The following is a 12,535-nucleotide window of genomic DNA, read 5'->3' as shown; positions in this document are numbered from 1 at the left end:
CTAATAAATTGTAGATTTCCATTTAGAATTATAAACCAAAAATGTTTTTACCCTGATCAATGGTCCCAAGGATGAATAGGGTAAACAATTTATGAGAACCACAAAGCAATAACCTATTCAGTTCAGTCACTTCAGCTGTTAAAATGGACCATAAACAAGGCCTAGAGAGTTGAACTAGCAAACAATTGGGCATGGATTCAATGGGAGCCACCTGTAGATTGAACCCAAGCCCTCCCAACTACTGAAGCAGGGTTCATTTTCTCACACCAGCTGAAATCTTCCTCTAGTTGAAGGTATTTCTCCCTCCGGGTTCTCAGACATCATTACATTTAGGTCTTCAAACTTTAATTTGTGACAGAGAGCTACCCTATACTTTCAGATTACAACACTCTCTACCTCTGCTGTTAGCAGTCCACCAGTCTTAAACTTTTCTGAGACTATTTTATTCTTTCCTTTAATAAGTTGTTAAAACTACCTAAAATTTAATCCAAGTTATCTGAATCCTCACCTATTTGGCATTTAGAATCTAATATTTGTATTGTTCACAAACAACTGAAATACACACACACACACACATATATATATATATATATATATATATATATATATATATATATGGTTCAGAGTTATATAGAGGCATGCTAATTTATAATTTATCAAGAATAAATTTTCCAAATCTCTCAGAGTTTTAGATAAGAAATAAAATTCCTTGGATTGCTTTCCATACAGCTGCTTTCCCTTCTTGATCATGTAACCCAAATTCTGTCCCTCCTGCTCCTCAGTAATAAGGCAGAGTTATCCACATTTCAGTGTATCATCTCTAACATTGTGGCTCCCCATAGACTGAGAAAAATTGCATTTATATGGATATAGCATAAGGCAGCATGAATGGCAGCCTAAAGGCTTTTTTTGTTTTTCATTCATCCCTTCATGGATCATAATTAGAAACAATATTCTAATTAGAAAAATTAGAAATCTTTTTTTTTCTATTTATTACATTATAAACATATTTAGATAAATTAATTAATTAATTTTCACCAAATTTTAGTTATTTCAGCCCAAGAGTACTGATTTTGATTACCCAACTTTTATTCTTAAGCTGGAATTAATTTCTTTTAAACCCATTATAAATGTCTGTTAGCTCCTCCTCACTCACAACTCACAAGTACTTAGGCACTAATGTTGACCAAATTCTAGATCTACCTAGATGAAAATCACTATTTGCATCATCATCATCATTGTCATCACCACCACCACCACCATCATCATCATTATCAAAAGCCTTGTCTTAACTATATGGGGTCCACTACATGAATTCTCTTTTGCCATATTATAGGCACTTAAATAATTTCTTATTATTTCTGCTCAAGTCTTTTTTTAGGTCAATCTACCCTTGGTATCACATCTTTTAATAGATGCTGTAGATGGTCTTTGCATGTGAGATTAATTCCTTTCCATAACTTCATTTCTAACCCTGTACTTTTTATTTTATCACTCATCCATATGAGCATTTGCACTTCTGCCATGAAAATCACCTGCAATTAGGGAAAAATCAATGGATCTATCTATCTAGCTAGAGTGTTAGGCAACAAAAGATTGTTGCACACTGGCAAAGTTATGCAAGATTTCTTCGCCCCACTCCCACACTCATAGTCTTTTCATGGATCCCACATGGTCTGAAATTAAAGAGTAGATCAATTTTTGTACTGTTAATACAAGAAAACAATGAGTCCAAATCCAAATGCTCTCTGCTTGTTCAAGGCTAGAGAGTGGGAGGCTTTGGAAACCAGCTAGCAAATTAAAAACTATATTAACAGACGTTGATAAAACAAAAACACAAAAAGCTAGAGACCTACGTACAAATCGAACAAACAACCAAATAAAATCAAACCCCATTTGCTCAACCAACCAAACAGTGAGAGAAAAAAAAAATAGAAAAAGGCGCTGCTGCTTCAAGGAACAAATTCAAAATAATGCTCGAAACATGGAGATCACCACCCTTTAAAAATCTTCGTCACAGTATGTCCGGTCGAACACCTTCGACGAGGACAAGTGCAGCACGACGGGCGAGCACGTCGCCTTCATGGTGCACTTCGTTGACTTCCAGGCACCAACCTTGAACCGAATTCTGGCCTTAACACGCACCACTAGCTCAACATCTCCAGACGTTTTCTCAAGCCGGAGATCCTCGGAAACAGAATCCAGTAGAGGCACTGACCGAGCCACGGGCTTCACTTCGAGACGGGTGGCATTGCGATGAGGTTGGAAGAATGGCTTGACGACATCCATGGCGAGGGTCTGATCGTCATAGGCCACATAAACCTCGATGGAGTCATAGTACAGAGAGACCTTACTGTTCGGATTGTAGGCCCTGATGGCAAAGTCGAAGGAAGCATTGAGATGGTTGTGGTTCAGATCGAAGCCATGAACCAACCCATCTTCAATGGTGTACTGAAATCTTCTGGGGTTGACTACCAGCCAGATGATGAGTACAGCGAGGCCAGTCAAGACGACCAGGACAAGTATGGTGATGGCAATGCATCTGAGTAGTCCTGACCGGCTTGAAGGGGCCTTCTGGGCGCTGCTCCTCGACGCTGGACCAGCCATGGGAGTCGACGTCTGTGCTGCCCAGCTGCCTACCCAGAAATATTAGCCTTTGTTTTATATTTATAGCAGACCGAGAAAAAGTTTGAAGAATGTCATGTGTTGGGTTGATAATGGATTAATGGAGTATTTTATTGTTACCTCTAGAGGAAGAATTCCTTCTGGGGGGAGCCCTGAGGAATGTAGAATATTGTGGAATAGTGACTAGTGAAATAAGATTTTGTGGGGCTGACTGGTTATCTTTATCTTCTTTCTTTAATCTAGTCTCTTTGCTTTCTTTATTACTTGACAGTTCACACACTTGAACTTTTTTTTTTTGTTTCTTCCATGAATTTCAAGCTATCTGAGACTGAGAGGTTCGGCACTTGAGCTCACTTAATTAGTTGTATATAGATCTAGATTCTCATTTTGGTTTAAATTCCAACTGTGGAGTATGGACTTCTTCATGCATGTTTGATGTATGAACATGGGCGGTTTTATCAACTTTACTCTTCCTGGAATAAACTGAGTTCCAAGCGATCCTTTCTGGTCCTTTTGAGGTGGTGCAATTTTAATTTCTTTCTATATTCTTGACTCGGCCCCCACGTTATTCCATTTGTAGGCCCAAAAGTCGGTCACAAAGGCACAGATTTAAGCTGATTCCTGAAATGCATTTTGAGGGTGAAAAGATACAAATTTGCAGAAGATAGACCAATTATGTAACGTATAGAAGAGGTCTTATAGAAGGTGGAACATTTTTCTTTCTTCTTTCTCTTCATGGCGGTGGATATAAGAGGAGCTGCTGGGAGCCAGAAACATATCATCCACATTCTATATATGCATAACTTCATTCAATGTATGTATATATGTGTGTATGCATATTTAATAAATTCTGAATGTAATTTACATGACAATAATAAGTGACACTAGGGGTGCAAGTCGGGCCGGGTTAGGTCAGGATCAGGTTGGGTTCAAGTTGGGCTCAGATTGGGTTTAGGTCAGTCTCAGGTTGGTACAACTTCTCTACTTACTATTTCCAAATGTGTTTATTTCCTAGACCGTAAGGGTTCATATTAGCATTATTACGTGTAAAACAAAACATGGTTATTATGAACAATATACATGTATTTTTGTATAAATTTATATATAATTATGTATATACATGAAATACAAAAGTATTAACAGTGAAAAAATACATAGATAGTTAGATATGTACATTTATGGATTCATAGCTGCATATACGTACATACATGAATGAATAGTAAATATACATATACATAATTACTACATAGTATACATACATAAATACTTATTTGTATGATATTTATACATGCAAATATTAAGTTAGGTTGAGTTGGTCAAGGTCTCAACCCTAACCCGCCAATCCAAAGTTAAGTCAGAGTTCATACCTTTTTGGTTTGTATACTAAAATGGATTTATTTGGTCTTAAAATTTCTCACATCCTAATTTACTGGTTTGATTTGAAATCTTCTCCAAACTAGAGGTGTAAATCGGGCCACCATGATTTTGGACCGGCCTGGCCTAGCATGGCATGGCGGCTAACGGGTTGTGCCAAGCCCGGAGCGGAGGTCTATGCCGTGTTGGGCCGAGAGTTCGAGGCCCATGGGCCGGCACGACATGGCACAATAGCACGTGCCATGCCACCTGTGGCCCGTGTGTTGGCACGGCCCAGCCCAAGGCATAGCACGACACGGCCCGCCAGGCCTGTAATGGGCCACGTTTGGCCCGCCCGGGAATATAGCCATTGGGCCCCCTCCCAAAGGGGCCCAACGGCTAGTTTCAGCTTTTGGAGGGGGGTTTACAGAAATACCCCCCAAATAGCTATAAACAACCATATTAGGGGGGTATTTCTAAATTTTGCTTATGGGGGATTGAAAAATGACATAAATGCCCCCCAATAGCTATATAACAACTAGTTTAGGGGGGCACTTTGGGTAAAGTTATAAATAACTTTATAATGACCAAAATACCCCTCCCAACAACTAAATAACAGATAACTTTTTGGGTATTTTGGGCAATTGAATTATGTCCAATTCCTATAAATAACCCTATCATCCACCATTCTCATCACACCAATTCAACAATTCTCTTAATTCTCTCTCTCTCTCATACTCATACATTGTCAATTATCTGCAATCTGAGAAATTCTAATTAGTTGATTGTTTGATTCTGCATTCTCTAATTATCAAGTCTCAACTTTATCGAAGTTTCAACTTTCAACAAGAAGAATGCTTGTTCAACCAGCTCAAGTATCTCAATTCAGGGGGATTGGATATTGAAATCAAGTTGGGATTTTGAACCGGCAATCCGGGTAAGTCGAGTTAGATTAATTTTTATCTTTTTAGAATTAAAAAAAATGGCCGGCCCTTCTCAAAACCGATTCCCTAACATGTTCACCAATTCAATCGCATCACGATGGTATTAGTGTTAACATTGATGCCGATGCGTTTGATGTCGATGGAAGTGGAACTTTCACCCCCGGTAGTAGTGATACTAGGTGAAAAAGGAGGGCTTCTAAGCTAAGTAGCCCGATTTGGAAAGTTTTCAAAGTATAGGATATTGAGGGGAAGGGGAAATGGGCCGTTTGCCAAAAATGTAGGAAATACTTTAGTTGTTGTAGCAAGGGTGGTACGGGCCATTTGAGCAAACATCTGCTCACACATGAGCGAGAGGAAGATGAAGGGAGAGAAACAACCCAAACACAGATTGGGAGGGGGACTAGTTTTGGTACTCTTAGATATTCACAAGAAAAAATGAGACAAGAACTTGTTAAGTATATTGTATATGTAGAACAATCATTTATGTTAGGTGAAGATCCAAAGCTAGAAAAATGGTTGTGTAGTTCTGTAAACCCACAATATAAAAAAATTTCTAGGAATACTATAAGAATTGATGCTTTAAAAATTTTTTATTCATATAAACAAAATTTAATTTCTTTGTTAGCAAATCTTAATTTAAAGTTGCAATTATTTCGGATGTTTGGACATTCAAATTTAATATTAGTTATATTTGCATTACCAACCATTTCATTGATGAAAATTGGCTTTTGAATAAAGGAATTTTAAGGTTTATTAGGCTTGAAAGGGTACATAGTGGCCCAGCTATTGCTGCAAGTATTTTAAATACTTTGCATGCTTATGGAATAGAAAACATATTGTTTTCTATTAATTTTGATAATGCTATCAATAATGATTCTGCAATAAATATTTTAAAATCTCAATTAAAACCATGCTTAAATGGTAAATTATTTCATATTAGATGTGTATGTCACATCTTAAATTTATGTATTCAAGATGTCGTGAATATTATTTCAAATCATATTTCAAAAATTAGAAATTGTATTATATATATAAAAAGTTCAGGGGCAAGAAAACAAAAATTTTAATATTTATACCAAAATTATGGTTTAAAATATAAACATTTTATATTATATGTAAAGCATAGGTGGAATTCTACCTATGCTATGTTAGAAAGTTGTATATCTCATAAACAAATTCTTTCTGATTTTTATAATTTAAAAATGCCTAATAATATGATATTTGAGGAAGATTGGGAAATGGCAATCTGTATAAGAGATTTTTTAAAATATTTTTTTGATGCAACAAATGAATTATCTGGAATTTATTATCCAACTACTTGTAATTTACCGTATCAATTAATGGTAATTAGTGATTGTTTTGCCAAATATAGAAATAATCCACAATTTCAATGTATTGTTGAAAATATGAAAAATAAATTTAAAAAAATATTGGGAGAACATTTCTTCCCTTTATTGTTTAGCTACAATATTAAACCCTAGGATTAGGAAAGATGGTTTAGATATTTTACTTGAAACATATTATGAAAATATGAATATTGATATAGGAAATAAAAAGAAGAAATTAATAATTTATTATTTGAAATGTACAATTTGTATGAATCTAAAGTTGTAGGAAATCCTACAACTTGTTCATCATCTTCTTCTTCTCCTTTTGACTTTGAGCCCAATAGTAGAAGAAAAAAACATTTTTATTTAATAAGTAGAAAGCAGAAATTTGCTAGTTCTACAACAAGTTCATTTACTGAATTTAATTTTTATTTGCAAGAAAAATTTTCTAATTTAGGTGAACCATCAAAGAATTTTGATATTTTAGCCTAGTGGAGTGAACACTCGAAAAATTATCCGGTTCTCGCCGCCATGACACGTGATCTACTAACCCCTCCAATGTCTACAATTCCACCGGAGTCTTGTTTTAGTGCAGGTACCAGGGTGCTGGATGACAAAAGAAGATGCATGAACGATGAGAGCATAGAGATGTGCATCTGCTTCAAGGATTGGCTAGATGTAGCAGATAGATTAGAAGACAAGGGAGGGCATGATACAACACCGGACATTTCACCCAAAGTAGATGATGAAAGTCATGAATGATGATTCATGAATTTGACTACTTGTAGAATTTTTCATTTTTTTCAAATTATTGTAAAATTTTTAAATTTTATTTGATATATTTTTTTAATTTTTTAACAATGTAATTTTGTATTTTCAATTTGTAACCATATTGTATTTTTTATATTTTATTAATTTATTCCATTTTTATATTTCATTCATCAAATCCAATCATTGTATTTGTAATTCACTAATTTGTACCATTCAAATTTAAATGAAATAAAATTTCTATTTTTCTTCCAATTTGTTATTCCATCATTCTTATTTCAGTTTGGTTAAGTATTTTTTTTTATTTATGTATTAAATAACTTAGATTTCTCATTTCTTAATTTTTAAATAGTTTCTAATTCCCAAAGTTCATAGGAAAGTTAAATATTTTAGTTTTACAATTTTACTTAGAAAAGAAATCAAAATTAAAAAAAAAAAAACAATACAGCCCAATTCGGCCTAGGCCCAAGGCCCACCCTATGGCTCAGCCCGGCATGGTCCAAGCCCACGGCACGGCCTGCAGCCCGGCCCTGCCCAGGCCCACGTGCCGGCACGGCACGAGCCCGCTTGGGCCTGGGTTGTGGGCCGTGCTAGGCTGAACCCCAAAATTTCCATCAGGGAGGACGGCATGGCCCACTTTACACCTCTACTCTAAACCAGATCGTGAACGTCTCTAATAAATACAATATGAATGTCAAGTGTATTATACATATAATAAAATTGAATCAAATCATGATCAATAGGGATAGATTCATATTTTTTCCAATTATGAACAGATTGATGATGGGATAGTCCAATTTTCACATGCATGGCATATAAAATATAAGCTATCTGGTACTTTCATACCAGTGAATCATTGTTGCCAATTCTACAGAATTGGAAATTTTAAATCTACTTAGTTTTCAGATTCAGCTTCACTATGCAATTCAACCTAAACAAAGAACTAACTGAGGGGTGACTAAGTTGGGAGATCAAATCAGCCCCCCACAATGTCCCACAGCACATCTCCGCTGTATATTGGAAACATTTTCCGATGATGACAGATGTTCCCAATACACGAAGGAAATGTGCTGTGGGACGGTGGGGCAATCTTGTGGGAGGCTGATTTGAACTCCTCAGTTGTTAGTTGGTACAATAGTACATTAGTTGGATGGTTCCAACAGAGATGTGGATTTAAGTCCTGTTACCATCTAGTTTAAAGAAGAGTTATTAGTGTGTTGCTATTGTAATTCCATAAAAAGTAAAAAAAAAAATTTCAGGCATACAATTAAATAAAAAAAAAACTAAACAAAAGATTTGATGAATTTGCAGAATTTTAATCACATTCTGTTCCTAGCACCACATTCCATTATATATTATTAATAATATATAAATAAAATATTATAAAATATCTATCCAAATCGGATTTTGGGCTTTGTATAGGACCGGGCTTGGGCTTGGGCATGGTCATTTTCTATTTTTATAAAGAAACAATGTTTGGCCCAAACCCAGCCCGTGAACAGGTCCACTTATCACACCGTATATGGTGGAAATCTTTAATTAATTTACCCTTTTTTTAAGTTGAAAAACCCCATGTGCTATACTCTATTGACTTAGGCCAAGAGTCACATACATCGAAACCATTAATTGATATCTCTCATTACTAAAATGCCCCCTGTAGTTTTATTAATTTACTAAAACTTACCCTATAATTTGTGTTTTATTAAAACATCCCATATGGTTTGTTATCAATTTACTTAATCCACCTTTCATTGCATAAAAGTGGAAAAGGACAGTTTTGACACTAACATCCATTCAAATAAATTTAATCAAAGGAAATTAAAAACAAAAATGTCATTTTTGCCCCTAATAAAATATAGACAACCATTCTATTTTTCTCTATTTGGTCAATTTTTTATATATATAAAATAGTGTTAGGAGTACTTTTGGAATAAAATAACCATGGATCCATACCCTTGAACATTTTCTCCTCAATTTAAAGGTACTTTTGGAATAAACAACCAATGATCCATTCCCTTGAACATTTTCCACTTAGTTTAAGTGAACATATTACTATTTTTATCTGACAAAATAAATAGTTCTTAATAAAAGGCCAATTAAGTAAATAAGTTGCAAACTATAAAGGGTGTTTTAGTAAAATGAAAATTATAGAGTAGGTTTAAGTAAATCTGTGAAACTAAAAAGGGTGTTCTAGTAAATGACCTTTTTTTTAAACTTCAAGCAAAGATCGACATAGCCTTCTATAATTGATTAATTTCTGAATTCCTGACTCATCTTAATATCATCATTTAGCTTAAATTACAAGTCTGATCAAGCTTCCTGTTTCCATTTTATATATGTAGCCCAAGATTATATTACTGCAATAATAAATTAGTATGTCTGCAAGAAGAAGCCTCTGTGTCGATGGCGAACAGGAGGATCAGATTATGAACCATTTCCCTGAGGAAGAAGCCACAGATTCCCGTCAATGTAAGAGATATCAATGAAGGGAGCTGCCTCAGAATGGCTCAGTTGTCTACTGTATGATGTCCTGAGCGTGTAGTTTGCTCCTGGTCCTACACACTCGTATTCCCCAAAGAAGACATTCCTGTCACACATACACTGATGAAACAATTAGCTATAACTTGTGAAGGGTTAGAACTTGATTGATTAAGCAAAGGAAGATGTATGTATATATAGCAAGTAGGATCATCAACCACAGACTGGTCTCTAGAGGGGTCATTCCAATCGTTCCATCCTTCTGGAGCTATGATGTCCGCCATGAATGTTCTGGCAAAGACAACTGAAGCAAAGCCTCCCCAAGCTCGTCCCAGCCACACCCTTCCTGTTCCACCAATGCTGCAATTCACAAAGGAAAACCCAGTTCTCGCATTCATGGACTGCCTCCCATGTGCTGTGATAGCTCCACTGATTCCCACGGAAACCTTCTTAGCTATCAAGTCGATTGTGCAATCCTGATCACCATGATAACATAGCTATTGTCAAGCTCAATATATAGATGTAGCCATTTCCAGTGAAAACTAAGAGCTCGACAGGATTTAATTTATACCTCATAAAGAGATCTGGCATTCCCAAATATGAAGTCTATGGAGCCTTGGATGAAACATTCTTTGAAGTAATGCCTCCCCCTATCATCCAGAAGCGTGTCTTGGGCGCCATAAAAGCCACAACGATAAAATGCAGCTTGGTCACCTGCAATCCTCAGTGCTATTGCCTGACCACCGACATCACCAGGAGATGCTGAAGGAGCTGTATTCTTCAGCCACATTACCCAAATTGAAACCAATTAATGAAGCATGGAAGAGACAGATTAATTGGTTGTGCATGATTCATTGATACGAGCATGGCTGAAACAAAACAATAATAAGGACAGGAGGGAATTAGGTACATTAATTACCTGAAAGCTAATGTCATAAGCTATGAAGTTGGAAGCAAAAATGGCAACTGAGGAGCTGTAAACCGTCCCTCCTGTGGAGTTTGCAGTGTCATTCCATGCTATGGATGTATTGAGATAACCTTGGCCTTGGAATATTAAATTTGTCTTGTTAGTTCCCACAACCACCTTCTCCCTGCAACCATATAAGTTCACCAAAACTTCGTCATCATCTGCAATTAATTAGAGATTACTAACTTGTTCTATTTGTCTATCTATACCATTATTTAGTGCTTTCTTATTGCCCCAGTTCACATAGAAATACCCAGATGAAACTCATCATGTTCAATGAAGACCAATTAGGAACTTAGCCAAAATTAGATATAGATGGATCTATCTGGTCAAGTTTTAGTTGAAGTATAAATTGGAATGAGATCGTTTAAATTAGTTAATTTAGTTACTTGAGTCTTGACAGCAGCCGATCGATGACAGAAGAACAAATTAATTTGACGCAGGAGAATAACTGAATGAATAAACCATGCAATTATATATGTAATTTAGGCTAGCACGAGTAAATTAAAACTTAGAATTGATGGAGACCTGTAAACGCCAGAATCAATCAAGATGAGAGTCCTAGTGGGGCTACGGTCAGGAGCAGCATCTACTGCCTTCTGCACACTACTGAAGTTTGCGCATCCATTCAAATCCACCGTGAAGACAAGAGAGATGTTGTAGCCTGAGACGAGCCAAGAAAACCACTTGGCCTCGTCGCAGACATCCCCACGCCCCCTCCCACGGCGGTGGTGGTGATGGCCTCTCCTACGGATAATGCGCCTAAGGAGTGAAGAAAACACATCTACGCCACTTTGGTTGAGGCCCCTTTTGAAAATGGCGCCAAGCTCAAAGCTATAATATGCACTGCTAATAAGGCTGCTAGGAGAAGAGGAAGAAGGGATGGTGGTGGTGGTGGTGGCAAGTAGAATGGAAAGAAGTGCAACAGAGAAGGCTGAAAACCAAAAGAAGAGTTTGGTTTTTCTTGTCATGATGGAGTTGTTAGGATGGTTGTTGTAGCTCATGTCCATCGATCGACGTTTATTTTGAGTTTGGTGATGGTGGGGTGTGGACAAGTTCGACGACAGTTGTACTGTTTTATCTGCGTGGAAAGTTGAGTGCTGGCTGGCGTGAGAGGTAAGGAACGCCATGTGTAGTGTGTCTAGAGAGAGAGAGATGATCACAACAGTTTTTTAAAGTAAGTAGTGGAGGGTGGTGGGCTGTACAATACAATAGTGCTAGTGCTGGTAGGGTTGGAGGATGAACACGCAAGGTGACTCTATAGAGAGAGAGAATGGTTAATTATGATGAATGCAGAGATACAGTGAGAATGTTTGGCTGTTGCTTCTTGACTTTTCAGGTGGGATTATGGCCTGTTGAGTGTTGAGAATATCTGAAAAGGATGAGCTAACCTGCTTTGCTTATGCAATGATCATGGGATATGGTAGGCATTAAGTTTTTAAGGCTATGTTTGGTTAAAATTCTGCTTCAAGGAATCACGATTCTTTTTTTTTTTTTTAATTTTGAGAACACTGTTATGTTAGTAAATCCAGACTTAAAAGTGATTCTTTTAATCAAAAAGTTCATCAGAACTAATTATCTCAAGGCATTCCAAACGCACCTAAGCCTTTATTCATGAGCCGACCCGGCTGCAGCCTGCGACTGCAAGTGAGGCGGTTCACTTTTTTCATTGATTTGAATTGAAGTTTGGCCAACCAAAACCGCTCAAAAGGACTGGAATAAAGTTGAAAAGCACGTTTAAGGGAGACTTGGGTCACTTATCTCTTATCTGCAACTCAATGACAGTGGAGAACCCACCAAATGGGAAAATAATTCTTCCCTCCATCAAGTATCAACTATTTCGATGATCTCAGTAGGACTCATTTTGTCTGTAAGGCAAAGAACCAGGGGAGAAGCAGGTTGGAACTAGTCAGTATTCAGCCATGGACAATAGAAAATCAAAACTGTTAACACCCAAAGAGTGATTAATCCATGAAGCACACATTCGGATGACAGAATTTTGTCTGGCCACCATTTCCCACACCGCTAAGGCTGCAACTTGGGTAGGGTTAGCCAGAACTCAACCCTAACCC

The 12,535-nt window shown here is 36.8% G+C and overlaps 2 protein-coding genes across 5 annotated transcripts; both read right to left on the bottom strand.

Annotated features, from left to right (window-relative positions):
* Window positions 1-1,673: 1,673 nt before the first annotated feature.
* Window positions 1,674-2,696, bottom strand: LOC104604588 (uncharacterized protein At1g08160-like). The gene has a single exon (XM_010269009.3). The coding sequence runs from the start codon at window positions 2,605-2,607 to the stop codon at window positions 2,002-2,004; it is 606 nt and encodes a 201-aa protein (XP_010267311.1). The 5' UTR covers window positions 2,608-2,696; the 3' UTR covers window positions 1,674-2,001.
* A 6,555-nt stretch (window positions 2,697-9,251) lies between these two features.
* Window positions 9,252-11,494, bottom strand: LOC104604587 (putative pectinesterase 14). Of its 4 annotated transcripts, none has more exons than XM_010269006.3 (5): window positions 10,992-11,494; window positions 10,416-10,587; window positions 10,068-10,274; window positions 9,715-9,972; window positions 9,252-9,619 (listed from the first exon to the last, which is right to left on the bottom strand). In XM_010269006.3, the coding sequence occupies exons 1-5, from the start codon at window positions 11,471-11,473 to the stop codon at window positions 9,443-9,445; spliced, it is 1,296 nt and encodes a 431-aa protein (XP_010267308.1). In that variant the 5' UTR covers window positions 11,474-11,494; the 3' UTR covers window positions 9,252-9,442. The 4 variants fall into 4 exon arrangements, with proteins under 4 accessions (XP_010267308.1, XP_010267310.1, XP_088746122.1 ...); XM_010269008.3 differs by having other exon boundaries at window positions 9,252-9,605; XM_088889996.1 differs by having other exon boundaries at window positions 9,722-9,972.
* Between the last annotated feature and the right edge of the window lie 1,041 nt (window positions 11,495-12,535).

The sequence above is a fragment of the Nelumbo nucifera genome, chromosome 6 (assembly GCF_055504915.1).
Source record: "Nelumbo nucifera cultivar China Antique chromosome 6, China Antique-T2T, whole genome shotgun sequence".
NCBI lineage: Eukaryota > Viridiplantae > Streptophyta > Magnoliopsida > Proteales > Nelumbonaceae > Nelumbo > Nelumbo nucifera.
Note: the sequence above shows the minus strand (reverse complement) of the source record. Positions and strands in the feature narration are given on the sequence as shown.

What these genes read in the sequence shown, in the direction of transcription:
- LOC104604588 (XM_010269009.3), bottom strand. Translation starts at nt 2,607, where the DNA reads ATGGCTGGTCCAGCGTCGAGGAGCAGCGCCCAGAAGGCCCCTTCAAGC.
- LOC104604587 (XM_010269006.3), bottom strand. Translation starts at nt 11,473, where the DNA reads ATGGACATGAGCTACAACAACCATCCTAACAACTCCATCATGACAAGA. An exon ending in ATTGATTCTGGCGTTTACAG is followed by an intron (nt 10,588 to 10,991) that starts GTCTCCATCAAT and finishes ATATGGTTGCAG; the next exon opens with GGAGAAGGTGGTTGTGGGAA. An exon ending in ATGCCAGATCTCTTTATGAG is followed by an intron (nt 9,973 to 10,067) that starts GTATAAATTAAA and finishes CATGGTGATCAG; the next exon opens with GATTGCACAATCGACTTGAT.